The sequence below is a fragment of the Magnolia sinica genome, chromosome 18, assembly GCF_029962835.1.
Source record: "Magnolia sinica isolate HGM2019 chromosome 18, MsV1, whole genome shotgun sequence".
Taxonomy (NCBI): Eukaryota; Viridiplantae; Streptophyta; class Magnoliopsida; order Magnoliales; family Magnoliaceae; genus Magnolia; species Magnolia sinica.
The window spans coordinates 53,175,425-53,203,303 of NC_080590.1; the positions used below are offsets into that span (position 1 = coordinate 53,175,425).

The 27,879-nt window shown below is 44.4% G+C and overlaps 1 protein-coding gene across 2 annotated transcripts in view; it reads left to right on the forward strand.

Moving 5' to 3' along the window:
* The first annotated feature begins 1,914 nt into the window (after positions 1 to 1,914).
* LOC131232780 (probable glutamate carboxypeptidase AMP1) overlaps positions 1,915 to 27,879 on the forward strand; it is an 88,750-nt gene continuing 62,785 nt past the window's right edge. Inside the window, exon 1 of one of the 2 annotated variants that reach the window (XM_058229258.1) lies at positions 1,915 to 3,021. In XM_058229258.1, the coding sequence (XP_058085241.1) occupies positions 2,068 to 3,021 (954 nt within the window). In that variant the 5' untranslated portion in view covers positions 1,915 to 2,067. The remainder of the gene's footprint in view (positions 3,022 to 27,879) is intronic. The other variant, XM_058229256.1, reaches the window with a different exon arrangement.

Here is a 27,879-nt window from a genome sequence, read left to right on the forward strand (position 1 = left end):
AGTGAGTAAAATATGTTGGTCCCATTGCGATGTATTTGTTTGATCTACGCCATCCATCCATTTCCCTAGCTCATTCTAGTGCATTAGCCCAAAAATGAGGCGGAGTATAAGCTCTAGTGAACCATACCACATGAAATATGGAGGATAATGACATCCATTGTTGAAACCCTGGAACCTTTTTAGGGCCTATGGTGACTTGTATTGATATATAACTTGTTCATAAGATCAAACATGCATGGATGAACCATAAACAAAAATATCAACTTCATTCAAAACTTTTGTGGCCTCAAAGAAGTTTTCAATGGTAGGTGTTAAATGGCCCTCTTTCAAGTGGTATGGTTCACTTGCACCTTGATTCCTTTTTATTTTTGGGTTCATCCCATAAAATGTGATGATAAAACGAATGGACAACATGGATCGGATCAGGCACATATATCACAGTGGGTCCTAATGATTTTTTCTCCTCCTTGTTAGGGGCATCAAAAGCCAGTAGCTGTGACCACATTGGCAGTGCTGCATGGATTCACTCGGTAAGTAATAATAACTTTTTTAATTTTTATTTTAAAAAATCATCATTTACCACCATTTATATATTTAAATGGAAAAACAAACACCCCCTTAAGAAAATCATTAAAAAAATTATGACTTATTATAGAATTTGTGATTTGACACGATTCAACCTCAATTACGATTTGTAATTACATTAATGATTTTAACAATATTGATTATAATAAATATTTGATTATAATAAATATTTTAATATTTATTTTTTAGCAAGATTTTCTTGATATTGCAAGAAAAATGCCAAATTCTGAAAATCTCAGAAATTTCCCTAGCCGAAAAACTTTTCAAGAACTAGAATTACCACTATTCCTTGAAGACTTCGGGACATTCATGTGACTCAAAAAAAATTCATTGCCATATATGACCAATCACCCTACTTTCAACATAAAATAGAATAACAGTTTGACGACAAGATGGTCCACGGCAGCAAACATTACAAAGCGTGCATTCAGCATAAGTGCGCACATCAGCTCCCACCACTAAAAGACACTTTGAACTCAATTTAGAAACCATCCCAAGATAAGGATTTCCAAATGTCCATCTTGGCATGCATGTTAAGATCATATAAGACATTATCGAATGGAAAAAGACACGCGCAAGCCAAGCGTCGGTGCTGATGCTGTGAACAGGGGATCTATTCCTTTATAGTGGCAATTTAGTAACTTCCTTTCCAGTTACCATGTCGGTCCCCCCTTAAGTTCCTATAAAATAAGTTTATTTTTACAAGGGTGTGTGAAAGTTGGATGCTAAAAAATCATGCTGATTCATTAATTATGTGGGTTACTTGTGAATTTAGAAGATTTTAGGTGGTTGACAATTGATTTTCACAGAGTGACTTACTTAGAGAGCCTTTTGATCTCTAGAAATTCCTTCAAAATCAAGGAAATTGTGTAATAATTATAAATTAATTTATATATCTGTTGTTGACAATAATTGTATTTGATTTATCCACATTAAAATTATATCAACCATTCCTATATTTGGTTTATCCATCCTTAAAGATGATATTTTTATTTTATTTTTATATCAAATCATTACTATAAATCAATGTTATTGTTTAATTTAAGTTTTTTTTAATAGTAATTATATAAAAAAGTATAATGATTATAAATTCTCTACTAACCTCTTAAATAATATACATTTGATTAGTTATTCTTGTGTTTGATTTTGCTGCAATGATTCACTAGTTTCTTTAATTTACTAGGATGTGGGCAAATAATAAATAAATAAATAAAAGAAAAAGGAAAAAAGCCTCTTAAGCGGGTGGGTCTGATTTTAGGGCATATCATATCATGATGTGACTCAGTACATCAGATGGGCCTACAGTGAATAAGCGCGTGAACAGGAGGACGTCACTTTTAGTCGTATAGGAAAACGCATATTATTAACTAATAAGCTTATTGTACAGTAAGTTGCAGAGGAACCGGCCTCTGAAACGCAGGAGAGAGGCACCAGTCCTACTTCAAAACCAATCTCTCTTCCCTCTCTCTCAACGGAGAAGAAATGGCTCAAACCCTCTCTCTCACGCTTTCCAAACCCACTGCCTCCATTCTCACCACCCGCCCTTCCCTTCCCTATACACTCCTCTTCCTAATCCTCCTATGTCTCGCGGGCTACTATACCTTCCACCGCCACCATTCCCACCCATCACCGTCCCCCTCCCAATACAACTCCCAAAATGCTCGTCTGTTCCAAGCCCTCTTCCTCAACGCCTCCAGCAACGCCACCATTTCCTCTTTCCTCCACTCCCTTACCCTGCACCCCCACCTCGCCGGCACACCTCCCGCTTTGAAGTCCGTACAATACGTCCGAGGCCAGCTCCAGGCCTCGGGCCTCAAGACCCATGTCACAGAATACAAGGCCCTCCTCTCTTATCCTGCGCGCGCGTCCCTCTCGGCGCATTTTAGCAACGGCAGCTCGGCGGACCTGTTCCTGAGAGAAGTGGGCCAGTCGGGTCCGATCGTGGCGCCGTACCACGCCTACTCCCCGTCCGGGTCGGTGTTTGCGCGGGCAGTTTTCGTTAACTACGGTAGGGAGGAGGATTACCGTGAGCTGGGTGCGCTGGGGGTGAGCGTTAGCGGGTGCGTGGCGGTTGCGAGGAGGGGGAGTATTTCTAGGGGTGGGGTTGTGGAGAGGGCGGAAAAGGAAGGGGCAGTGGCGTTGCTATTGTACGCCGAAGGGGTTGGGATTGAGAGGGGGACGGTGATGAGGGGTTCGGGGGACCCACTGACGCCAGGGTGGGCCGCAGTGGAAGGAGGGGAGATACTGGGGTTGGAGGACGTAGAAGTCCTTAAAAGGTTTCCCAAAATTCCATCTATGCCCATCTCTACAGAAAATGCCCGCATGATTTTGGGTTCTCTCGGTGGGCCACAGGTGCCGGACGGATGGAGGGATACCCTGTTGGACAAAGGGATCAGGGTCGGCGAGGGGCCCACCTTCCTCAACCTCACTTATAAGGTAACAACAATACTTTTACGAATTCTACTTTTACATGCAATCGGCCTTGCACGTGGATGATCCACACATGTGCGATATCAGACTAGCTCATCACACGATCCTCACCGTCGGTCAAGATTCCATGCATCCAGAGTAAGGGAAATACGATTATTAGGTGGGTCAAAGTTTTGAACGGAACCGGTCAATTATTCAGTAATTTATTTTGTAACAGTGTGGCCCACCTTATGATCATGCAAGGCACTGGTTTTCGGACATGAGATCTACATGGCCGGGGTGTTGCACACGTATGCCTCTAGGCGAGTGCTGAGTGCGTGCGGTTATCATTCGTCTTTTCCTTTTCCTTTCAGTGGTGTTAGCGCGGTGACGTGAAGCGCGCCGCGAATGTGAGGTTAACACGTTGATGGTGCCAGATTGCGTACTACCCCCGCCCGAACTGGCAGTTCTGTGGGCGGGTCTACCGTGATGTATCTGTACATCCAAACTGTCTATTCCTTTTATCAGATTATTTGAAGGCATCAAAACAAAAATGAGGCAGATACAACGATCAAGCGGACCACACCAAATAATAAGCTTGGTTGCATTAAAATGCACAAAGCATTAAATGTTAGTTGCATTAAATGCAAGAGTCATCTGTGGTGTGGTCCATTTGATCGTTCGATCTGCCTCATTTTTGTTTTGATGCCTTAAAATAATACGAGAAAAGGGATAGGCGGTTTGGATTTACGGATACATCACGGTGGGCCCGCCCACAGAACTGCCCGTTCGGAACTAGGGACCGGCGGGGGTAGTACGCAATCTGCATCCCATCGCTGGGTGGCATTTTCCATTAGGGCCTGTTTGGATTCACGTATAAGAGGGCGGTGTATCGTATTATAAGTGAATATTCCCAAATATTCTAATTGAACAGCGTTTGGATTGGAGCGTATAACGAACGGTATCCCATGCGCACGATTTCAATTTGTTTCCAAAAATTCGAAAACACGGTATTGTTTTGTCAGAGTTCAGGCATGCCGTCATTACAGCCGAATGACTGCACTGCATTGTATTCTCATTCTCGAGAATTCGTGACTGATGACCGTCAGAGTTAGGGCCCCACCATGATGTATGTGTTTCATCCATTCCGTTCATCCATGTTTACATATCATTTTATTGCTTGATCCCAAAAATGAGAGGGACATAAATATCAGGTGGATCACACCACATGAAAACAATAGTGATTGGATATCAACCATTAAAATCCTCCTATGGCCCACTATACTGTTTATTTGACATCCAATCTGTTGATTAGGTCATACAGACCCAGATGAAGAGAAAAAACAAATATGAGCTTGATCCAAAACATAATGACCCCCAAAATGTTTTTAATGGTCGACGCTCATTCAACATCGTTTCCTATAATGTGGTCCACTTGAGATTTGGATATATCTCATTTTTGGATTCAGACCGTAAAATGATGTGTAAAAACATATGGATGGCATGGATGAAATACATACATCATGGTGGGGCCCACATAGCAACGACCACCAGCCATTGGCCGGTGTCAGGGGGTGTAGCCAATCCGTACGGTTGTACAGTACGTACACATAATACCTCCTATCCAAATGTTGATCTGTATAAGATATTATATACTATTCTCCATAGTACCTCCAATACAAACATTGATTTGTATCTGAATGATTTATATGTATTTTGAAAACCGTCCATTGTATACATGAACAATACCCGAATACAGTACAATACAATACACGAATCCAAACAGGCCCTTACTTGCATCGAACAGCACCTGGCTCACGCTAGCGACATCTATTGCTTTTTGGGGCGTTTCCGATCCATTTGCATTTTCCAAGTTTTGGTTCACGTTAGTGAAGGAAGAAGCAGCGCACATTAGCGATTTGCTTTGAACTTGTTAGGCGTGGGCCTTAAGACGGATGGTGCATGTCAGCTGGCAGTGAAATGAGGATGATACAGTCTGGAATCCTCTACAAGACCTGTTTTACACCGAAGCTCTGTGGGGTCCACCATGTTGAATATGTAAAATCCACAGGCTCTATCCTTGATTCTAGGCACGCAGGAAAAAAAATCAGCCAGATCCACAACTCAGGTGGGCACCGAAAGGAACAATGAGGATAGGATGCCAACCATAGGTTTGTGTGGGGCCACACAATGGTGTGTATCTTTCATTAACCCATTAATCAGGTGTAACTCATTAAGATTAAGTTAAGATGCCAAAAACAGCATGATCCAAAACTCAGGCGGGCCACACTACGTGAACTCAGAGGTTTTATGAGTAATTTTATATTGTTCCCCATTGGGGTAGCCCATCAGAGTTTCAAATCAGGTTGGTCTTTAGTGTTTAAACAAGTGTTCATCTCACTTAATGGATGCAGTAGATTCACATATACAACATGGCGGGCCCTGTGGAGCTTAGGTGTTTTAAACAGGTGGTGTAGACAATTCCAGCTGGGGATGATACGGGAAATGCAGTGATACTGCACTTGTACAAATGGCAACCTAGACTGTCCAACGGTGGGGCTTGTTGTAATGGGAATTTAGCCTGAAATCCACATCAATAGAACAGTCCTAATCATCCAATTGATGAATGTGGAATTGTGGATTGACTGTTGAGAATAAAATGGGTTTGATGGTCCAAATTTGAAGAGCAAAATAAAATGGTTTAGATCCTTTGATCTGCGTGAATGTTGGCCCATCTCCATTCATGTTGGGGCTCACATTTTTTGACGTTTTGGATTTTGTACAAGTGTGCCACTTGTCGGGATGAGTGAGACAAAGCAACTAATGGAATTGTGTTAATCTAATGGGGCCCATCCACAATATGGCTTTCCTGAAAAACACCAATGATATGGGTCATTTTCAGAAGGTTGAAAGTGCCTGGCTTTTCTTGGCTTACCATGTTTCTCTTGGCATGTTGTGTTAAAAAATGTTGTCCACAAGAATTTGGACTGGAGTGCCCTTTTCCCTTCTAGTTGAAAAGACCCACTATCAGGAATTATAGTTTTTTTTATTTTTTTATTTTTTATTTTTGAAAGTAAAGAATTATAGTATCTTAGACCTGCAGGAATTATAGTATCCTAGACCTAATGATATTTTCGGTGTGTGGGTATCAGTTTGTACAAGCGGCAACTGTTTTTTTTTTTTTTTTTTTAAATTATTTTTTTATATTATAAATTATGGTTAAGTGTGGACCTTTCATGCATTTGTCTTCTCAACCATCACCATCATCTAAGCCTTATACCAATTAATTGGGTTTGGCTACATGAATCATGTTCTGCCATTTCACCCTATGAAGGGTTATACCTTCAGTTAGACCATACGTCAAGTCTTTTCTTACTACTTCCATCCACATCCTTTTGGGCTTTCCCTTTGTCCTTTGAGAGCCTTCAACTTTTATTGACTCACTCCTAAAGGGCATGGTTCTTGGTTTTCGTTGCCCATGACTAGATCATCTGAGTCTGCTTCAACTTAATTGCTTATTGGTGCTACTCTTAAGTTACCTTGAATGCATTCATTTCTAATTCTATCCGTCCTCATCTTACCATTCATCCACCTCAACATCCTCATTTCAACTACACATGACTCGTCCTATGAACATGTTGTTCCTTAACTACCCAACATTCTGTCCCTTAAAGCATGGCTGGTTTTCTAACTATCCTATAAAATTTTCCTTTTTAGTTTGAGTGGTACACGGCGGTCACATAAAATTCTAGAAGCACATCTCCATGTCTTACACCTAGCTTGAATTATATGGTCATCATCCTCAATCTCTCTACTCTCATGAATTATCGATCCAAGGTATTGAAAGTGGTAATTTTAGGAAACCTCTTGGTCATCAATCTTAATTAATTCATTGTTTGCACTCCTATTGTTACTAAAATTGCACTCCATATGTTCTGTTTTAGTCTGACTAATTTTAAATCCTTTAGATTTCTCTCCATAAATCTAGCTTTGTGTTTACGCCCTCCCTTGTCTTGTTAATTAAAACTATGTCATCTGTAAGCAACATACACCATGGGATCTCTTACTACAAATGCCTCGTTTACTTGTCCATAACTAATATGAAAAGGTATGTGCTCAATGCTGACCCTTGACTTGTTTTTCTTCTCAACCATGTATTTTCTTATTCACAAGCCACATGTTCCTAAGATTGTGCTATGAAGGTGACTTTTGGGACATGTCATCGATGTTCAATGGCCTAGAACATATGGAAGCCCAAGATTGGTGGCAAGGATCTACCAATCTGGGGAAGTTTTTGGACATGGTTCGTCACTAGTGGATCGTAGTAGAGAATAGTGGTAGGGCTCTTCTAACTAGGTGTCATTCCCGCTTTAAATCATATTTCAGACTTCGCTCCCACTCTTCTTCCGAGCTGTTTATATTTAATGACATTTTGAAGCAAGCACTTCCCCACACACACATCCAAATGTATTGCGGCATAGCATGCTTAGTGCAACTATATAGTCAATCAATGGTCTAGATTGCCAAACCATGGGCCCAACTAGTGCAAACTAGAAACCCTAAATAATGTTAATATCCCAAATTGAGGATAATATCATTCCTCTTGATTATTGGTTTGAACTTTGAACTCCGATGGAACCTAAGTGGATAGTGTTGGAAATGGGCCGATGGGGCTCACTTATGGGCTACCACTACTGGGTGTGTCCCATAAGTCTTTCCCTTGGATCTTTGTTTCATTATTTAAAATTGAGTTTTAAATTAAAAAGGGGGGTGGGTATGGGAGAGAGATCGGATGGGTAAGGGATAAGCCCTACCTCAGCCGAACCTTTCCCATGTCCTCTCCGATCAATCCCTTTATGAAAAGGGGAGGTATTGCCTCCAAACTTGAATATAGAAATAATAGTTCACACATACACATGGAGAGAGAGAGAGAGAGAGAGAGAGAGAGAGAGAGAGAGAGAGAGAGAGAGGCCGATGATTAAAGCATTTTATTCTTCTTACTTTAGAGAACTTGATTGATCTACACCACCCTTTCGAGTATGTGGACTTTTGGATCTTATCTAAGATGGATTAGTCACCTTTGTAGCTTGAAGATTTGCATATCATGTAGAAATGCCGATGATTAGTACTAATATCTTAGAACATATCTGAGTAGTGATACTTTTACAATGTAGAGATGGACACTAAAACATTAGTTGTAGAACAACTCAAGGGTAAAAAATTTGTGTAGACACCCCACCCATGCTAACAACTTGATAAGGCATGGATGATCCTTAGGAACTGAACCTAAAGCCCACATCCTACCCCAAACCTCAGCCAAACTTAGATTACCCAAAAAGCCCAGCCCAAAATCCCAGAAAATCCAAAAGCCCAAAAACCCAGAAGCCTATAAGCCGGAGTTCGGAGTCAAAGGGATTCGGGTGGTAGTCCAACTACCGCCCCCGGTAATCTGATTACCGCCCTCTCTCGAAAAATGTGCCCTCTGAGCACACAGCTGTTCCCCCTCTCAAAGTCAACTCTTCCATGCAATTGACCCCGAAACCCACCTTATTTACCATCCTACCAAGCTCAAAAGCCTATAAGGGCAGGCCATGTGGCATTACCATTCTCTCAATCAATCACAATCTGCCACATCACCATTCGCCCTCAAAGGTCCCAAAATGCTATAAATAACCTTCACCTCTCTTCATTTCAAAGAGGAGGAGAAGAGGAAGAACTCATTACCAAGAATTATCAACCAAAAGGAGAGTGAGAGTGAGAGAGTGAGTGAGAGTGAGAGGGAGTGCTTGAGTTCTCAAGCTCCCATCTTTTTAGCCCCCCTCTAGCCTCCTCCAGCCGTCTCTTAGCCTTACGATCCTACTTGGGTCAATCATTCCCAACTATGGTGCATTCAAACGTCCAAGCCATTTCAAGTGCAAGCCAAAGATCATATAATCATCATTAGCATTTATACTTCATCAATCGCATCATTACTTCCCTTCTCAAACCACCCCCCCCCGCGCTCCTCTAGACTGCCATTGAATGTATGCTCTGTGACCTGCCAGAACTCTGGATCCTATCACATCAGAAACTCATAGTAGCGTAGTCCATATTCCACCACCATCATCATCCGTTTAAAACTCTAGACATTCTCTGGACGTATGCTCTGTGCTTGCCGAATTTCAGGACCTTACCACATCAGAAATTTGAGTCTGACTCGTCCTATCTAATCTTATCATTTCATCCCTTAAGAATACGTTACTACATGAAGTAAAGACCGTACATCCGTACGGGCATAGAGAGTGCCTAACACCTTCCCTCTTTGTAACCGAGGTCCCTTACTTAGAATCTCAAATCATAGATCAGGAGTCAATTTAAAGCAAGAGAGTCCTCAGATTCTCTGGTTTTACATATTCTGCAGGTTCTAGCCGACTGCAGGATTTTGAGTTATGTGGCTAATGACTACTCTAAGACTATCGCATCAACAATCCAAATCAGCCCAATCACCCCCCATAAACGATAAACTAGCGTGGGCGCCGATTTCCAGCGTTCACAGAATGGCGACTCCACTGGGGAATTGCTCGAGCACACTAGCTGAGACCCGACTCGAAAACGTGTCGTACTCCAATCTCAAGGGATATTCTTCAAACCTTCGCATCCATAAAACAAAAAAATAAATCTTTGGCTTGCACTTGCTTAAGCATCAACTCCGGCTATGACTACCCGATCTCGCGCAGCAATGGCTAGCCAAGAAGAAGAGCTAGTAGCCTTGTCAGCTCCCGAAGTACTGGCACCAATACTAGCATCGACACCTCCAGCGAATCCCACAGACTTGCCAGCTACTACAACTATGAACGAGATGGCTCAAAATCTCAAGGTAATGCAGGAACTACGACTTCGCCTGGTACCAGGAATCATACCAAGCATGCAGGCACCACAGCCTAGTGCTCAAAATAGTTCAATCCCACAACTTCTTCTTGCCTTCTCCCTCCCTCCAGCAATAAATCCAATTTTATCTTTCCCTACTGAATCAGCACAGGATCATCAGCATCCCTCTACAAACGGGAACAACCTTCCCGCACATATTCCAGCACATTTTCAGCACATCTCTCCGGAAATGGGAATCCCAATCAGATCACAACACAAGCTCCCCCTAACGGGAGTCACAGGCAAGAATTGGCGGATGCCCATGAAGGGGGCCAATTTCGAGTCCAACATACTCCCCCTAACAGGAGTCACAATCAGGATCTGGCAGATATCTCAGGTGGGAGCCACTTCCGGACATCACACCCTCCCCCGAAAGGGAGCGGAGTTCAGTTCCAACTACCTCCCGCAACCGGGAGCCCATCCTCTTTTCAACAACCCCCCATCCATGAAAATCATAGGGTCGATGAAATAGACCCTTATAATGAAGAAGCAGCCCAAGCTATGCAGCAAGGGGCAAGGTGCCTTAAAGCAAACCGATTAGAAATTGAGGAGCTACGAGAACAGCTCCAGTTGATGCAAAATCAGCTGCAAAGGCAACAAGGAGTGGATCATCCATCCACTAAGTTTAGGGATTTGTCCCTTTCCGGATGCTAGGGTACCTCAAAACTTACTAAAATTCAAAAGATATGATGGTAGTGGGTGCCCCACAACACATTTAAAAGCCTTTTATGAGGAGCTCAATGCGATCGCAGGGAATGATGGAGCATTGATACGGCTCTTCCAGAAATCCCTTAAGGGTGACGCTTTGGATTGGTATACGTCACTCGATAGCCATCAAATTCGGACTTGGGAAAGACTTTCCCAGGCCTTCATTGATCAATTCTCTTACAATCTGAACATGGCTCCAAGAAGAACAGACTTGGCTGCCTTGAGGCAAAAAGCCAATGAGTCATTGTCCGCATATGTGGGACGTTGGTGGGCCATGGCTGCCAGGATGAGAAACCCCATCGATGATAAGGAACAAATTTCCATAATAGTCCATTCAGCGAATCCTAATATCTCCAGATACCTGATCTCATACCCCTATGTAAACTTCTCCCAGCTCATCCGGGCTGGAGAACTTGTAGAGGCCGGGATAAGAGCTGAAACCATCTCCCCATGGCCACATCAGGCCTCTTCAATCAAGAGAAACAAAATTGAGGGGAAACCAATCGGGTATGGGAATGGAAACGACACTGCTCCCGTGCAACGTACCACAGAAGTGAACAATATCGTGGCAACCACTCAAGGCAATCAATATGCTCCACAACAAGAGCAACATCAAAACTGACAATACCATCCACAACAAATCCAATAGGGATATCAGTCACAGCCGCCTCAACACCAACAACAATAACCCAAGGGGAATACACAGTACCCATACCAGAACAAGCGAACAATGTTGGCCAGGAAATTTACTCCATTAGCACAAACATACAGCTAGATCATGACAATGTTAGTGCAAAAACAACTTCTCACACCACTCCAACTTTGGCCTCCACCAAATTCCTTACCACCCAGTTACAATGAAAATGAGTACTGTGCATATCACCAATCTCGAGGCCATCCAACGGACCGTTGCTTCGCTTTGAAACACGCAGTCCAAGACTTGATTGAGAGCTAGAAGATTAAGATCACCTCTCGAGCCAATGCCATGGCTCAGGACAACATTCTCTAAAATCCCTTGCCATCACATCAAGCAGGGCCCAACTCATCGGGCACCTCTATCATCAACAACATCGAGGAAGGTCGTCCTTCGTCCTCTTTTCCTCATCAATCCATACATGCAATCATGCCTGACCTAGCAAATTGGTCATGGGGGCATCAACAGATACCCCCACTCGAACCACAGGTATTTTTAGAAGCAGCACCAGCGGCAGAGCCTCTCATCCTCCAAGGGGCACCCCCAACATCAAATTCCACATCCCAAAGCTCAGACAGGTCACACTCTGAACCTCTCATCTTACAAGGAGGACCCCCAGCTCCGCTAGTCTTGCAAAGGGCACCTTTTGCCCAGGAACAATCTCCAAGTTTTCTCCCCTTACCCCATCAATTGGCACATGCCAGAAGGTCCCCTCCCCCACAAAACACACCCTAAAGAGGGGAGGAAGGTCCTGTAATGAAACAACCAAAAACCTAAGAAGATTTGGTTGTGTTCCATGGAAAGACGTCTTGTCCACCACAAAACATACCAAAATCAGCAACTCCACCTCTGTCTAAAGATCAGGTATTCCTAGAAGGAAGATCAGTCCCTCCCTATGACACGAAAGCAATCCCATGGCATTACCCCAGGTGCGTCGAGGTCGGCAACATGAATCCTAACGGGAGGTGCTTCTGGAGAGACAATCAGAATCGGAATGAAGCTTGAGGGGCTTTGTTAGGAATGACCAATAAGACTGAAGCTGCCTACAATGTAGCGGCTCAGCTTAAAACCATTCCTGCACAAATCTCTATTTCGGAACTGCTGTGTACGTCAAGGTCACACCGAGAAATATTTGCAAAGACTTTGAACGATGCACACATATCCAGACGTACCGCCCGAAATGATTGCACACATGATAGGGCAGCTCCTCGCACCACAGGCGATCACATTTACTAACGATGAGCTGCCACCAGAAGGCCGCAAACATGGGCGATCACTCAACATAGCTGTCCGTTACAGGGATCTCAAGGCCCTCCTAGTCCTTATTGATAATGGATCAAGCTTGAATGCCTGCCCCATGAGAACTGCTGACCGTCTTGGGATTAAACCATCCTCCTTCAGACCCAGTAACATAAGCATCATAGCCTTTGACAATTCCCAAAGGCAAGTAGAGGCAGAAATAGACAGAGATATAAATTGGACCAGATGTATCCATTGTCACTTTTCAGGTTCTTGATATCTCTGCCTCATTTAACCTCTTGCTGGGACAACCCTGGCTCCATGCCGTCGGGGCCATCCCATCAACTCATCACCAAAGGGTTAAATTTCCTTCTGGGAATAGAATCATCTCTGTACTGGACGAACCTGAGATCATCCTGCCGGCAATAATTGCTGCCCCAAAACCTGATATCCCGGTAATCGATATTTAGCACGCGGAGGGCGACATACCTTATCACAGTTTCGAGTTTGAAATTGTGAATTCCATTACCAATCCCTACCCATTCGCTTCAAAATATGTCATCCCCCCTGCTGAATGTCAGATCCTTAACTACCGTACTGGATTCCATGGAAAAAGGATGATAGTAAGACAAGCCATGTCAAATGAACGAAGACAGGGACTGGGGTATCGACCCTCACCGAGGAGCAAGCCGTAAGTCCCAAAAAGAGACAACCATTCAAATGCACACCTATCCAGTTTGTCAAATCTAGGATGGTTTGTGAAGACAAGGCGTCTAACCTAGAAGAGCAATTCCGAGGGTTGAATTTATCCGAAAGTCAAAGCCAGGAATCCATCTAGCCACCAATACGATGGGATAAGATCATCGGGACCCCAAAAGAACATCTAATGCAAGGGGCAAAACCACCCGACCCATCAGATAAAACTGGGGGCATGAGAGTGCGATCACCCGCAAAAGACCACAACCAAGGGCACGAGGTGATAGGGAGCCACCCTTCCCCATCATCAGCCAGGGAGAGAACCTCCCACCAGCCACTCAGAACAGCAAGGGGCAAAAGCAGGCCATTCATTGGATCGAAAAAGGGAAGTGATCTTCCCTTGACTGGACGGACGTCAAGATCCCACGGGAATGTGGATCGGAGGAGCTGGAAGAGCTCCAACTTCTGAGCGAAGAAAATGGGTCAGACACGGATTCTGAACCCAGTCCAGCAGATATCATGGTCATTGAATCAGATGACCCGTCAATACAGTTGGATCAAGCCAACAAGATTAAGAGGGGGAAGGAACAAAATTGGTCAGCCATTCCCCTGATAGTCGAATTGGCAGGTAAGCCATCAAAGGGAACCGATCTTTTAAAAAAAACGCCAATGTAAATAGCAATTGGCATCTCGAACCAGGTTAGGATCAGTCATGGTTTGCAACGCTGTCCTGTTCAGGATCCCTTGGAACAAAAAAAATCAAGAAATCCCCAAAATTCAAAAACAATAGATATTTCAGAAATACCAAAAAACTCAGATACTTGTCAAAATCCCAAAAAACTAGAAACTCTTCAAAAATAAAAAATAGTGGAAAACCCTTCAAAACTCATAAACAACAATGTGCCAAACACACCAGTCACAGCACTAGAGTTCAAGGTCGACTCATATGATTTCGATCTAGAGTTAGACTTTGAACTCATGGGTTTGGATGATGCCCAAAATGAGAGAAATGATGACCCGGCTCGCGAACTAGAGGATTCCCTCAAAAGGTTCGAAACAAAGGCCAATGTCGTTGCGGACGATTTCGAAATTGTAAACCTGGGATCATCGGATCTCCCTAGGGAAGTACACATCGGTAGATCCTTGCCTCAGGAATACAATTAGAGGATGATGGAATTCTTGAAGCCAAGATTATCCAACTTTGCTTTCTCCTACGAAGATATGCCTGGACTTGACGAAGAATTGGTAGTACATCACCTACCAACAAAGCCTTAAATGAAGCTGGTCAAACAAAAGCTCCGAAGAACGAAGCCAGAATGGGCCCTGAAAGTCTATGATGAAGTCATCAAGCAATACAACGCGGGATTCCTGGTAGTCTCCAATTACCTGGAATGGCTTGCAAATGTCGTACCAGTTTTAAAGAAAGACGGTAAAGTCAAGATATGCATCGACCTCCGAGATCTGAACAAAGCCAGTCCCAAAGACGATTTCCCACTGCCTCACATCGACACACTGGTAGATAATACAACAGGACACAAAATCTTGTCATTCATGGATAGTTTCTTCGGCTACAATCAAATCAAGATGGCCATTGAAGACTGTGAGAAGACATCCTTCATCACACCGTGGGGGACTTTCTGCTATCGGGTTATGCCATTCGGGTTGAAAAATGCGGGGGCTACATACCAGCGAGCCATGACTGCTCTATTCCACGACATGATAAACAAGGAGATGGAAGTCTATGTGGACTCAAATCTCGCACAATCGAAGGACACTTTGAAGACCTTAAGAAACTCTTCGATAGATTGGAAAAGTTCAAGCTCCGCCTCAACCCTCAGAAATGTGTCTTCGGCGCAACCCGAGGGCAAGCTGCTAGGCTTCATCGTCAGCGAAGATGGCATTAGGGTTGATGAAACCAAGATAAAAGCAATCATCGAAATGCCGTCTCCAAGGACTAAGAAAGAAATTCGGGGTTTCCTCAGGCGAATACAGTACATTAGCCGATTCATCGCTCAGCTCACACCCATTTGTGAGCCTATATTCAAGCTCCTAAGAAAGAACTCGCCAAAAGAATGGAATAATGATTGTCAAGCGGCCTTCGATAAGATCAAGAGGTATCTGCTGAAACCTCCAGTGCTGATGCCACCTACACCAGGAAGGCCATTGTTGCTATACATCTTTGTCACAACAAAAGCGATCGGGTGCGTCCTCGGCCAACTCAACATTTCAAAAAGGAAGGAACAAGCAATCTACTACTTAAGCCGAAGGTTCACTAACTGCTAATCCAAGTATTCCAGCTAAGAGAAAACATGTCTCGCTCTGGTATGGGCAACGCAACGGCTTCGACAATACATGATCGCCTACTCGATCCTTCTGCTCGCTCGTATGGATCCATTAAAATACTTGTTTGAAAAGCCGACATTAACAGGCAGGATCACAAAATGGCAACTGCTACTTTCTGAGTTCGACATCACCTATGTCATTTGGAAAGCAATCAAGGGGCAAGCACTGGCCGACCACCTAGCAACACACCCTGCCTGACTATCAATCACTAAAGACCTTCTTCCCTGATGAAGACATCCTCCTTATTGAGGGAGAAGAAGAAAGGAAGGCAGAAGAGTGGACACTTTTCTTCGACGGAGCCACCAATTCAAAAGGAAGTGGATTAGGAGCGATACTCTATTCCCTCGATGATGTCCTAATCCCTATCTCTAGGCGATTGGCGTTTAACTGCACCAATAATGTGGCTGAATATGAAGCATGTATCGCCGGTCTAAAAGAAGCCATCATCTTCAATGTGAAAAGATTACGAGTCTTCGGAGACTCACAACTCATCATCAACCAGACAAACGGTGAATGGAGGACCAAAGATGAAAAACTGGTCCCCTATCACGTCTATCTGGAGAATCTAAGCAAGGAATTCGATGAAGTCACGTTCTCGTACATGCCCCGAGCCAAAAATCAATTCGCAGATGCCCTTGCCACCCTTGCCTCAATGCTGGAGATTTTTAAGGGAATTGCTGAATGAGAACTCACCGTAGAGCTTCAAGTAGAGCCCGCCTTCTGTCTGCAAATCAATGAAGCAGAGGTTTCCCCAAGCAGCCATCCATGGTACGCCGACATCAAAGAATATCTAGAGCACCAAAAATACCCTGAAGGAGCTATGTCAACCAATCGTCGCACTATCCAATGGCTGGCAACTCAGTTTATAATCAGTGGAGGTATCCTCTACAAGCGATTCTTCAATCAAGTCCTTCGCTACGTGGATGAAACAAAAGCAGCCGAAATCATGTCAGAAATCCACGAAGGACTGTGGTCCACACATGAATGGTCATATGATGGCTAAAAAGATTATATGGCCCGGCTATTATTGCTAACAATGGAGATAGACTGCTGCAAACATGTCAGGAAATGCTTTAAATGTCAGGAGCACGCAAATCAAATCCATGCGCCTGCTTCCGAACTGTACAATCTAACAACACCGTGGCCTTTCTCTATATGGGGGCTTGACATCATCAGGAAGGTCAACCCAAAAGCTTCAAATGGGCACGAATACATCCTGGTGGCAGTAGACTACTTCACAAAATGGATAGAGGCAGCATCCTACACCATCGCAGCATCTCATGTGATAAAGTTCATGAAAAACAACATCATTAGCCGATACAAGATTCCTCATGCCATCATTACAGACAATGGGTCACCGTTCGTCAATAAAAGGATGGGCGAGTTCCTCAGAAAATTCAAAATCCAGCGCTATCGATCAAGTCCCTGCCACCCTCAGATGAATGGTGGGGTTGAAGCCGCAAACAAAATAATCATTTGAGTACTGGAGAAAATGGTTAAGACATATCGTGACTAGTCGGAAATGCTCCCATATGTACTTTGGGCTTATCGGGCGTCTGTATGATCTGCTACAGGCATAACTCCTTTCGAACTCACATACGGAATGGAGGCAATACTACCAGTCGAAGTCAAAATCCCATCTCTCTGAGTATTACTGGAAAGTGAAATCGAGGAAGGCGAGTGGCAACAAGCAAGATAGGATCAACTGCACTTGGTATATGAAAAGCGCATGCACGCACTAAGCCACTCACAATGCTACCAAAGGAGGATCGCATGGCTTACAATAAGAGGGTTCGAAAGAGGAGCTTTAAAGTCGGCGACATGATTATGAAGCGCATTTTACCGTTGCATTTGCCAGACCTTAGAGGAAAGTTTAAACCTTCATGGAATGGATCGTTGATCATCCGAGAGGTACTTCCAGGCGGCGCCCTTTGGCTCACCAACCTGAGATGAGAAGATCTTCCAATGCCCATCAACGTCGACAACGTGAAAATCTATCACGGGTAACTATACCTAACTTCGTCGATAATTACCATCATAAAGCTGAGGTCAAAAAAAGACAAACATGCCTATCATTTCTCCCCCATACAAGTAAAAAAAAATTTTTAAAAAAAGAAAAAAAAAAAGGAAAAAGCATACAACTAAAAAAAAAAAAAAAAGAGAAATGGAAACAGTAAAAAAAAAAAAACAGAAGCAAAAAATCTTACAAAGCCATCCCACTTTCCTTAACAGAATAGTCTGACCTAAATAAACATCTTACAATTGTAATCAGAGACAAAGGCAGGAAGGTAGCCAATCGGCCGGCAATGAAGGAAATCTCCTCATCTCTCCTGATACTTTAAAAAAAAAAAAAGAGATAACGTGCCTAAGCAAGAAGGGTGAGTTGAAAACCCGAAAGGGCAACTCGAGTAAAAACAGCGGGCATGTAGCGGACTTGGTGAAAACTTGAAAGGGTGCCAAGGGTAAAAAGAGAATAGCTGCCAAGGGGCAGGCAAAAGCAAAAATCTGGGACGTGGTGAAAATCCGAAAGGACGCCACAGGCAAAAATGATGGAAAGCTGGTCATAGCGAAAACTTGAAAAGGCGCTACGGGCAAAAATGGCTAGAAAAGAAATTAAAACAAAAAACAAAAAGTGTAGGTACAAAAGAGGTTAAGGCAACGATCAAAGTGAAGAAACACAAGGAAAAGATAAATCTTGGATCAAGAATTTTGTCAGACTCTACTCAAATTCAAGGGGCATGATCCTAGCACGTGCTATTCTCAGGGAACCGGGATCCCAATTAAACAACTCAGAATACCGGATTCGACGTGGGCTGAGTCCAATGTTCTGATCCCATCATCTAAAGCACAAATCCAAACACAAACACACACTGACAAGATATGGCACAAACCAAAATGTTCCTTTTCCTTTCAAAGCTTTTTATATACATCTGTAAAAATACACTTTTTCTACACAACTGCTCAAAACAAAAAAATATATATATACAACTTTCTTAAAAGACACTAGCCGGCAGAGTCAAAGACCACCTAGTAAGCCTCCCTCTCCTCCCTCATTCGTCGATAGCCGCTGCCTAAGTCTATCAACCTCCATGCGCAAGTAGAAGACCTCATTTCTCTCCAATCGGCGGGACGCTATCATGCTCTCATCATATCGCCGCCCCACCGCTAAACGACGAGCCATGTCCTCGCAGGCATGCCGTAGCATAGAAAGCTTAGATAAGAGATGGCCGTGTGTAGCTGGCAAAAAGGAAGGATCAATGAAGGGCTTCTCTTCGAACGCTTAAAAGGAGTCATCGACTCCTGAAGAGGACGAAGCGGAATCTCCTAGGATGTCCCTATCAGCCTCGTTATCTGCCAAGTGCCAACTAGGAATCTGGCGGTAGAGCGACTACTCCGCTACCCACCGCTGATATGGCACTGTCACCAAAGGAGGAGCCCAAGACTCAAACTCCATTACAGTCACATCCAAGCAATCCTGCCACGAAGTCTGAATCCACTGGCGAAGAGCCGACATATGCAAAGGGAGAGGAGCATGCCCAAAACCCGAGAAAGAAAAAGCAGGGATGTCTCGCCAGAAGCCGAACTGTCGAAGGAATCGAATCAGGTGATAAGAGCAATAGCCTCGAAAGCCCAGCAGGAGCAGAGGAGTACGAGCAGCGCTACAAATCAAAGGCACTCGACAGAGCCATGAAGCCTCCCAACTAACCTCCCATCCTCGGAGCTCAGAAAACGTACGGCGATAAAGGGACTCAGTAGCCTCAGCACCAAGAGGGAGCCCGTCCAGAAGCAAAGACAGGACATCGATATGATAGGAATCAGGCCAGGAAGGGAGAGGCGTCATAAACAGGTGTTCCCACAACCACACCTAAAAAGCGAGCACTCAGACAAGCCCAAGAAGAGCTCCGCTAGCACCACTGGAACGATAATCTGACGAGAGAGGACGCGGCGAAAGGCGTAAAAAAAAACTGTCAAAGATGATCGCTGCCATCTCGAGAAGAGCAGCTTTTCCAGAACACAAAATATAAGTGCATTCAAGCACTAAAGCTGACGAGCGAATCCATCACCTCCTTGAGCAGACGAATATCGATCATACAAGAGCTCAAGGGAGAACTCGCTAGGGCCACCCTCAATTGTGGGGAAAGCTGCCGAGAATCCAAACCAGGGCTCGAAGTCTGAAGACCGCACCTGACGAGGCAGAGGAAGATACGACTCCTGGGGAAAAAAAAAGGAGGCCAGTCAAATGAGACAACTCCTCCAAAGGAGGACTTAACTCTAGGTCATTGAAGGAGAACAGGTTCAGTGTTGGAACTTAATCATATGATGCAGCACTCAGCAATTGCCAACCCAGGCGAACTCGGTGAATATGCAGGACTTCTTCGAAGCCTAGAAGGTGCAGCTCACGACTCTCGGAAGCAGTCAAACTCCCTATCCAGATGCGCAATCTCTCCGAACAGGTATCGCATAGCTGCAGGCGACAGGTAGAAATTGGCATACCCTCGACAATCTGGAGATTGGGATCAGCTGATGAATCGTAAAAAATAGGCATCCCCTCGTCCAAAAAGTCAATCTTGTGGTGACGAAAGAAGCTCGATGCTCCCATAGCCTCGTGAAGAGTGTCCTAAAAAGCACAAACGGGCGGACCAGTCACCCACAATCATCACATCCGAAGCTGTCAGAAAAGTACTTGCCCCAGGCGTCGCAATACCAGGGCCACACCAATACAAAGACCTATCAGGACCACCACCCAGATCTCCACCATCATCCAAACCAATAGCCGCACCACCACCGCCCATCACAACCTCATAACCCGCACCAAAAATCATGCCCAAACCATCAATAGCGGGGGCACCACCCATCAGATCCCCATAACCCATCCCATCCAAACCATCCATCACACCCAAACTATCAATGTGGGGCCCACCATCCACCAAAACCCCATGATCCGTCCCATCCAAACCACCCGTCATACCCAAACCAACAAGATGGGACCCACCATCCATCAAACCATCCCCATGATCCACCCCATCCATCACAATCAAGCCATCATCTCCACCATCAAAACCCATGCCATCAACCACGATCAAATCTGGACCATCCATCATCATCATGGTCCCATCCATACCATCCAATGGCATGTCCACACCCAAACTCCCAAAAATCAACCCACCAAAATCTCCACCCTCACTACCCAGTGGCCAACCAAGAGTAGGCCGGTCCAAACCATCAAAGAACCATCCATCTCTTAAAAAAATCCATCTCACCATTAATGGTGGTTGGAGCCACACCATAAATGGCATTCACCTCTTCAAGTGGCCCTACCAAACCACCATTAACACCCACCAACCCACCATCAAAAGCTCCATCCGTAAATGAGCTCTCACCCACCATCTCATTATAAAAAGTGGAAAGAGGTGCATCATTTACCTCAATGAGTGGACCCATGCTCCCACCATTGTTGGACTCACCAAGGCTCCCTCCATTTCCAGCCATTGAAAAAGATAAAGGGAAGAAGACAAGATAGAGAAGAGGACAAAAGAGGGGGGCAAAAGGAAGGGAAGAGAAGACAAAAGGAATATTCGAGCAGCAAGAGTAGAGAAGAATGTCGAGGACGGCAACCTCAGATGAACAAAGAGAGACCGACTGTCGTTAGAAAAAAAAGATGAACAGGGGCGGTAATCGGATTACCGCTTGGCCTCGAGACATGTGCCCTCTGCTGCGACAGCCTGCTAGTCCTAGAGAGTAGACAAAGGTCAACAGGCGGTGGTCCAACTACTGCTTGGACATGGATCCCACACCGGTCATGCATGGGGCCCGACATGGATGCCAATGGAAGCCAAAGAATCTACATGCTATGCAATCAGATCAACAGGAGGGCTTGAAAAGCAATGTGAAAGGCGACACTGGATAAGCAAACTCTGATATATACGGAAGAATGTACACAGAAGATACATGAGCAGAAAAGATAAATAGACACTACTCATCAGGTACATAATCATCCGTATCCTTCGAAGGAACTTCAGGTCCCAAGGCATTACTCAGAATAGGACTTATGCCGTACTGCTCGCACTAGGAGCTGTACTCCCTCGCCGGATCAACGAAGGCACTGGCTTCATAGCCCTCTAGAGCAGCTGCCAACTCATGATCAGGAACCGATCTCCAGTTTGCCGGTTTGGAAGGTAGGCTAAACGGCACAAGGGGACTGCCAGTCAACTGCCAAAAGAGTCTCTCTCCCAAGTAGCATTTCGTCACCAAAGGATCCTCTAGAATGCGACGACGACGCAAGGCCTAGAAAGCTTCCTGGGCCTCAGGAGTAAGAGTAGCGGCCGATTGAAAGTAAGGCTCAGTGCGAAATTGGCAAAAACAATCCAAGGTTAGGATAAAAGTACAAGCAAAGAGGAAAGGGCACGAAAAGCCGATCGCTTAAATCATCAGGAACTAGAGCATCCACATTAGATCTCTAGGCGAGATCGGAAAACTAGCGGGTACAGCTGTGATTATCCTTATACCACTGCATTGTGCGAGGGAAAGGAGGGGTGTGGTTTATCAGAGTGGGTCCCAAATGTTGGAAATGGTCAAAAAAGCAAACCTGCACAAGGATCGATCATCGAAATGTACATTAATGAGAATGAAGGCAAGACAAAAGGATTCGATATGCACCTCAATAACTGGATAAAAGTCAGTCATTGACCTGCTGTTGCAACAATTGGCCTTGTCCAATCCTTCATACAAATGAGCTAGGAGTGCGGCGTTCCAGTTACAAGGTGTAGGGAAAGTAATATCTGCCACGAGTGTCAGCAGATGGGAGCTCACTAACTCATTTCCATGACAGAAGATCATGGCTCCCAAAGTATAAAATCAAGGCGTGGGCTTTCACAATAGCTTCAGCCTCAGTCTGCGGAATCCACCAAGAGAAGCTCGCCGATAGCTAGAACAATTTGAATCGGGGCCCTGAGAAGTCCGAAGAATGAGGAACCATCCCTAGAAGACTCATCCAGTCATCCTCAGTGGGAACAGGGAGGTCCTCCTCGAAGGGAATGGATCCCCCCTCGTATCAAAGACCAAGCTGGATAAAAATGTCCTAGGGGGTGATCCCCCATTCTCCAAAAGGGAGATGAAATGTGTGGGTCTCAGCATGCCACTACTCAGTCAACACGGATAAAAGCGCTATATTCGTCTTGCTCAGACGGACTCTGAACAAGCTGTAGAGTGGAGTACGCTCTAACACCTGAAAAAACAGTGGTTGGTGATCCTTGAACCAATTCGACCAATGACTACGGACCCCACAACCCCTTAAGACAGCAGAAGCCCCTCCTTCTCGAGCCACATCAGAAAGGTGACGACCTTCCCAAGGTACGTAACAAGGATTGACAGACTGGCTGGAAAGCCCAGCCTCACTCCGACCACGATGGGGCATGCTGCAAGGTCAACATTCACAGGTAAGTACCCACCCCTACCTTCACAAATGGGCTCAAACATTTCAAAAGAGGAAGACACGTCATGAATGGACTCCTGAATGCTCATTGGTCAAGGCCCATTCTTAGGCCCACTGTCCAAAGCCCACTTCCAACGACCCATTTTCAAAGGTCCATTGTCCAAAGCCCACTTCCAACGACCCATTTTCCGAGGCCCATTGTCCAAACTCATTCCAAGGCCCATTGTCCAAGCCCATTGTCTAAGGCCCATGATCCAAGCCTACATTCCAAGGCCCATTGACCAAAGGCCCATGATCTAAGCCTACACTCGAAGGCCCTTTGTCTAAGGCCCATGATCCAAGCCCACATTCTAAGGCCCATTATCTAAGATCATCACAAGGCCCATTATCCAAAGACCATTATCCAAAAACCCTTTTTCAAGGCCCATGATCCAAACTCACTTAGAAAGCTCAGGATCCACACATGAGGCCAAAACCATGCCAAAGTAAGAAGTGGACCCACTCCAAAATAATGGCCCATCATCAAAATCCACAAAATTGGAAGATCCAAGTGGGCCACGAATCATCCATCCAGCCCATCAAAGGATTACATTCTAGTGGCCCACCATTTCATGATGTGTAAAGGCTTGGACCTTTTTCAAAAAAAAAAAAAAACAACAAAAATAATAAATGAAAAACACAAAACAAAAAAAATGTCCATGCACAAATAAGAATGGGGCACTTTCCTTATCACATGCCACTTCAAAAGAAAAAAAAGAAAAAAGAAAAAAGAAAAAAAGAAAAACACATCATTTCTTGGCAAAAAAGAAAAATTTCCAGCCAAGTCCAAGTGCCGGAATTCATCCAAAAATCCACATTTCCTTCATCTCCCTTGATAAATAGTTCCATAGTTATGAAGAACTGAGTCCAAAAAAAATCCACGAACATGGACACCAAAAATCCACCGCATAGTCCAAATAGCTGCACAAAGAGAAAAAGATTACTTGAGGAAGGAAAATTCAAAAGAAGAAAAAAAGCAAAAATAAGGAGACAAGGATCAGCGCAAAGGAGAAACAAAGAGAGAACTTGCAAGGGACAACAATGGTGTCCCTGGAAGCAAAAATGGGAAGAAGAAATAGGGAAGGCGAGAGCCAGTCCCTGACCAGCGCCCCACCTCGAACCTATGGGCAAACGAGTGCTGGGTGGTAATCCGATTACCGCCCGTGGCAGTCAGACTACCATCCTCTGTCTAATGCACGGCCCTGCGCGCTGTCCCCTTTTGATGGGATGTGAGAGCCTTGGAAATGACTTGGTCTGACGGACAAAGAGAAGGAATAAAGGAGAAGGAAAATTTCTCATTAAATGAAAGGGAAAATGAACATCTCACTAGAAATTGCAAAATCTCGCGAGAAATTGAGAATATTGAGATGAGAAAATGGAGAAAATTCCAGGAAAAATACAAAAAAAAAAAAAAAACAAATGACAAAATAAAGGCCAGATTTGTTGATCAACCCCATTAATTCACTAGTGGAGGCAATAAAACTATCTACTTACTAAAAAAAATGTAATAAAAACCGAACGACGATGCCCTCCCACGAGATCGGACGAATCTTTTTAAAATTTCCAAAAACATTTGCAATAAAATCCCCAAGGAGTATAGCTCCGAAGAGGATAGTCTTCAAAAAACAAAATTTTCAAAAAATAGCATTTGGCATGCAAAATACTGAGAAATCTCCTATATTTCCCTATGGCGTCCAATGCAAATAATAAAATAAGATTCGACCTCTTCTAGTTTCCCCGAAAAATAATCGAATCCGTATGCGATACAAATGTAATTGGCCTAATTCTCAATATCAAGACAGCCGTATAGGAAATAGAATGCAAATGATGATTCGATCCATCTCTGGTCAGAGGTAACCAATTCAAAGTGGAGAAAATCTGTTGTAACCAAAATATCAAAATCAGACGACTGCATGGAAAAGGGTCACCCGCACATACCTAGTCCGGGACACTTGGAAAATCTGATCGAGTCCAAGTCAGCGTAGTGAGTTCCCCGTAAGGCCGCAGAACTCGAAGGGCAGCTAACCACTTTGACGATCAAACAAAACAAGTACTCCTAGGGTGATTACGTAGCAAAGGAATAACAAGATCCAAACAGTATGGAAATCCCTGTAAAGTCACAAAACGCGTCGGGGCCCTACTTTTCAGACTTATCCTCCGATGCTATTATCAATTCGACTTGAAAAGTTTGTGATTCGTGGCCCATAATGCTGCAAAAAGTGCAGGGACAATCACAACGTTTTCCTCAAACCCTCATGGTATGTGCGGGTCATCTTTTTTTCCAAACAGTAAGCTAACTATGATACTATGGCAAGCAATGGATCTAAAACACAACCTTTTCTGACCAGAATGGTGGGGTGTCCACTCGCTTTGGCATTTGGTTGCACCCAACCTCTGCCAAAGAAGGGCATCTGTAAACACCCCACCCAGGCTAGAAACTTGATAAGGCATGAATGATCCTTAGGAACTGAACCTAAAGCCCACATCCCACCTCAAACCTCAGCCAAACCTAGATTACCCAAAAAGCCCAGAAGCCCAAAAAAGCCCAAAGGCCCAGAAAATCCAAAAGCCCAAAAACATAGAAGCCCACAAGCCGGAGTTCAGAGTCAAAGGGATCTGGGCGGTAGTCCGACTACCACCCGCGGTAATCCGATTACCGCCCTCTCTTGAAAAATGTGTCCTTTGAGCACACAGCTGTTCTCCCTCTCAAAGTCAACTCTTTCATGCAATTGACGCTGAAACCCACCTTATTTACCATCCTACCAAGCTCAAAAGTCTATAAGGGAAGGTCATGTGGCATTACCATTCTCTCAACCAATCACAAGCTGCCACATCACCATTCGCCCTCCAAGGTCCTTAGAATTACCAAAATGCTATCCTGAAAGGCTATAAATAGCCTTCACCTCTCTTCATTTCAAAGAGGAGAAGAGGAAGAACTCATTACCAAGAATTATCAACCAAAAGGAGAGTGAGAGTGAGAAAGTGAGTGAGAGTGAGAGGGAGTGCTTGAGTTCTCAAGCTCCCATCTTTTTAGCCCCCCTCTAGCCTTCTCCAGCCATCTTTTAGCCTCACGATCCTACTTGGGTCAATCGTTCCCAACCATGGTGCATTTAAACATCTAAGCCATTTCAAGTGCAAGCAAAAGATCATGCAATCATTATTAGCATTTATACTTCATCATCATATCATTACTTCCCTTCTCAACCCCCCGCTCCTCTAAACTACCATTGAATGTATGCTCTGTGACCTGCCAGAACTCTGGATCCTGTCATATCAGATACTCATAGTAGCCTAGTCCATATTCCATCATTATCATCATCCGTTTAAAACTCCTCTAGACGTTTTCTGGACGTATGCTATTTAGCTTGCCGAATTTCAGGACCTTGCCACATTGGAAATTCGAGTCTGACTAATCCTATCTAATCTTATCATTCCATCCCTTAAGAATACTTTACTACACGAAGTAGAGGGTGCCTAACACCTTTCCCTCTTTGTAATCGAGGTCCTTTACTCAGAATCTCAAATCACAGATCATGAGTCAATTTAAAGCAAGAGAGTCCTCAGATTCTTTGGTTTTACATATTCTGTAGGTTCTAGCCGACTGCGGGATTTTGAGTTAAGTGGCTAGTGGCGACTCCAAGACTATCGCATCAACAATCCAAATCAGCCTAATCACCCCCCATAAACAATAAACCAGTGTGGGCACCGATTTCCAGCGTTCACAATTTGATGGCAACAACTATGAAGACTAGTCTCGTACTGTGATATGCCTTTTAGGTAAAGATGACATTTCACACGCTCTAAATATGGTTCAAGAGGAACTAATTTTGGTTGAAAATAGAAACTTAGCAGAACAATGGGCTATGATGAAGCATTACAACAAGTGACATAAGTAGCATCGCTTGGTCCGTAACATCCTGATAAACACCATGCACAAGGAGCTTATACCTACTTATGAGGTTCATGTGACCACTAAGGGAATTTGGGATACACTATCTAGTGCCTATGCATAGAAGTTAGATGCAATCTCGAGAAGAGCAGCTTTTCCAGAACACAAAATATCAGTGCATTCAAGCATTGAAGTTGACGAGCAGATCCATCACCTCCTCGAGCAGACGAACATCGATCATACAAGAGCTCAAGGGAGAACTCACTACGGCCACCCTCAATTGTGGGGAGAGCTGCCGAGAATCCAAACCAGGGCTCGAAGTCTGAAGACCGCACCTGACGAGATAGAGGAAGATACGACTCCTGGGGAAAAAAAAAGGAGGCCAGTCAAACGAGACAACCCCTCCAAAGGAGGACTTAACTCTAGGTTATTGAAGGAGAACAGGTTCAGTGTTGGAACCTAATCATATGATGCAGCACTCAACAATCGCCAGTCCAGGCGAACTCGGTGAAGATGCAGGACTTCTTCGAAGCATAGAAGGTGCAGCTTACGACTCTCGGAAGCAGTCAAACTCCCTATCCAGATGCGTAATCTCTCCGAACAGGTATTGCATGGCTGCAGGCGACAGGTCCAAACTGTCATACCCTCGACAATCTGGAGATTGGGATTAGCTGATGAATCGTAAAAAAATAGGCATCCCCTCGTCCAAAAAGTCAATCTCGTGGTGACGAAAGAAGCCCGATGCTCCCATAGCCTCGTGAAGAGTGTCTTGAAAAGCACCAATGGGCGGACCAGTCACCCACTTCATCACATCCGAAGCTGTGAGAAAAGTACCTGCCCCAGGCTTCGCAATACCAGGGCCACACCAATACAAAGAACTATCAGGACCACCACCCAGATCTCCACCATCATCGAAACCAATAGTTGCACCACCACCGC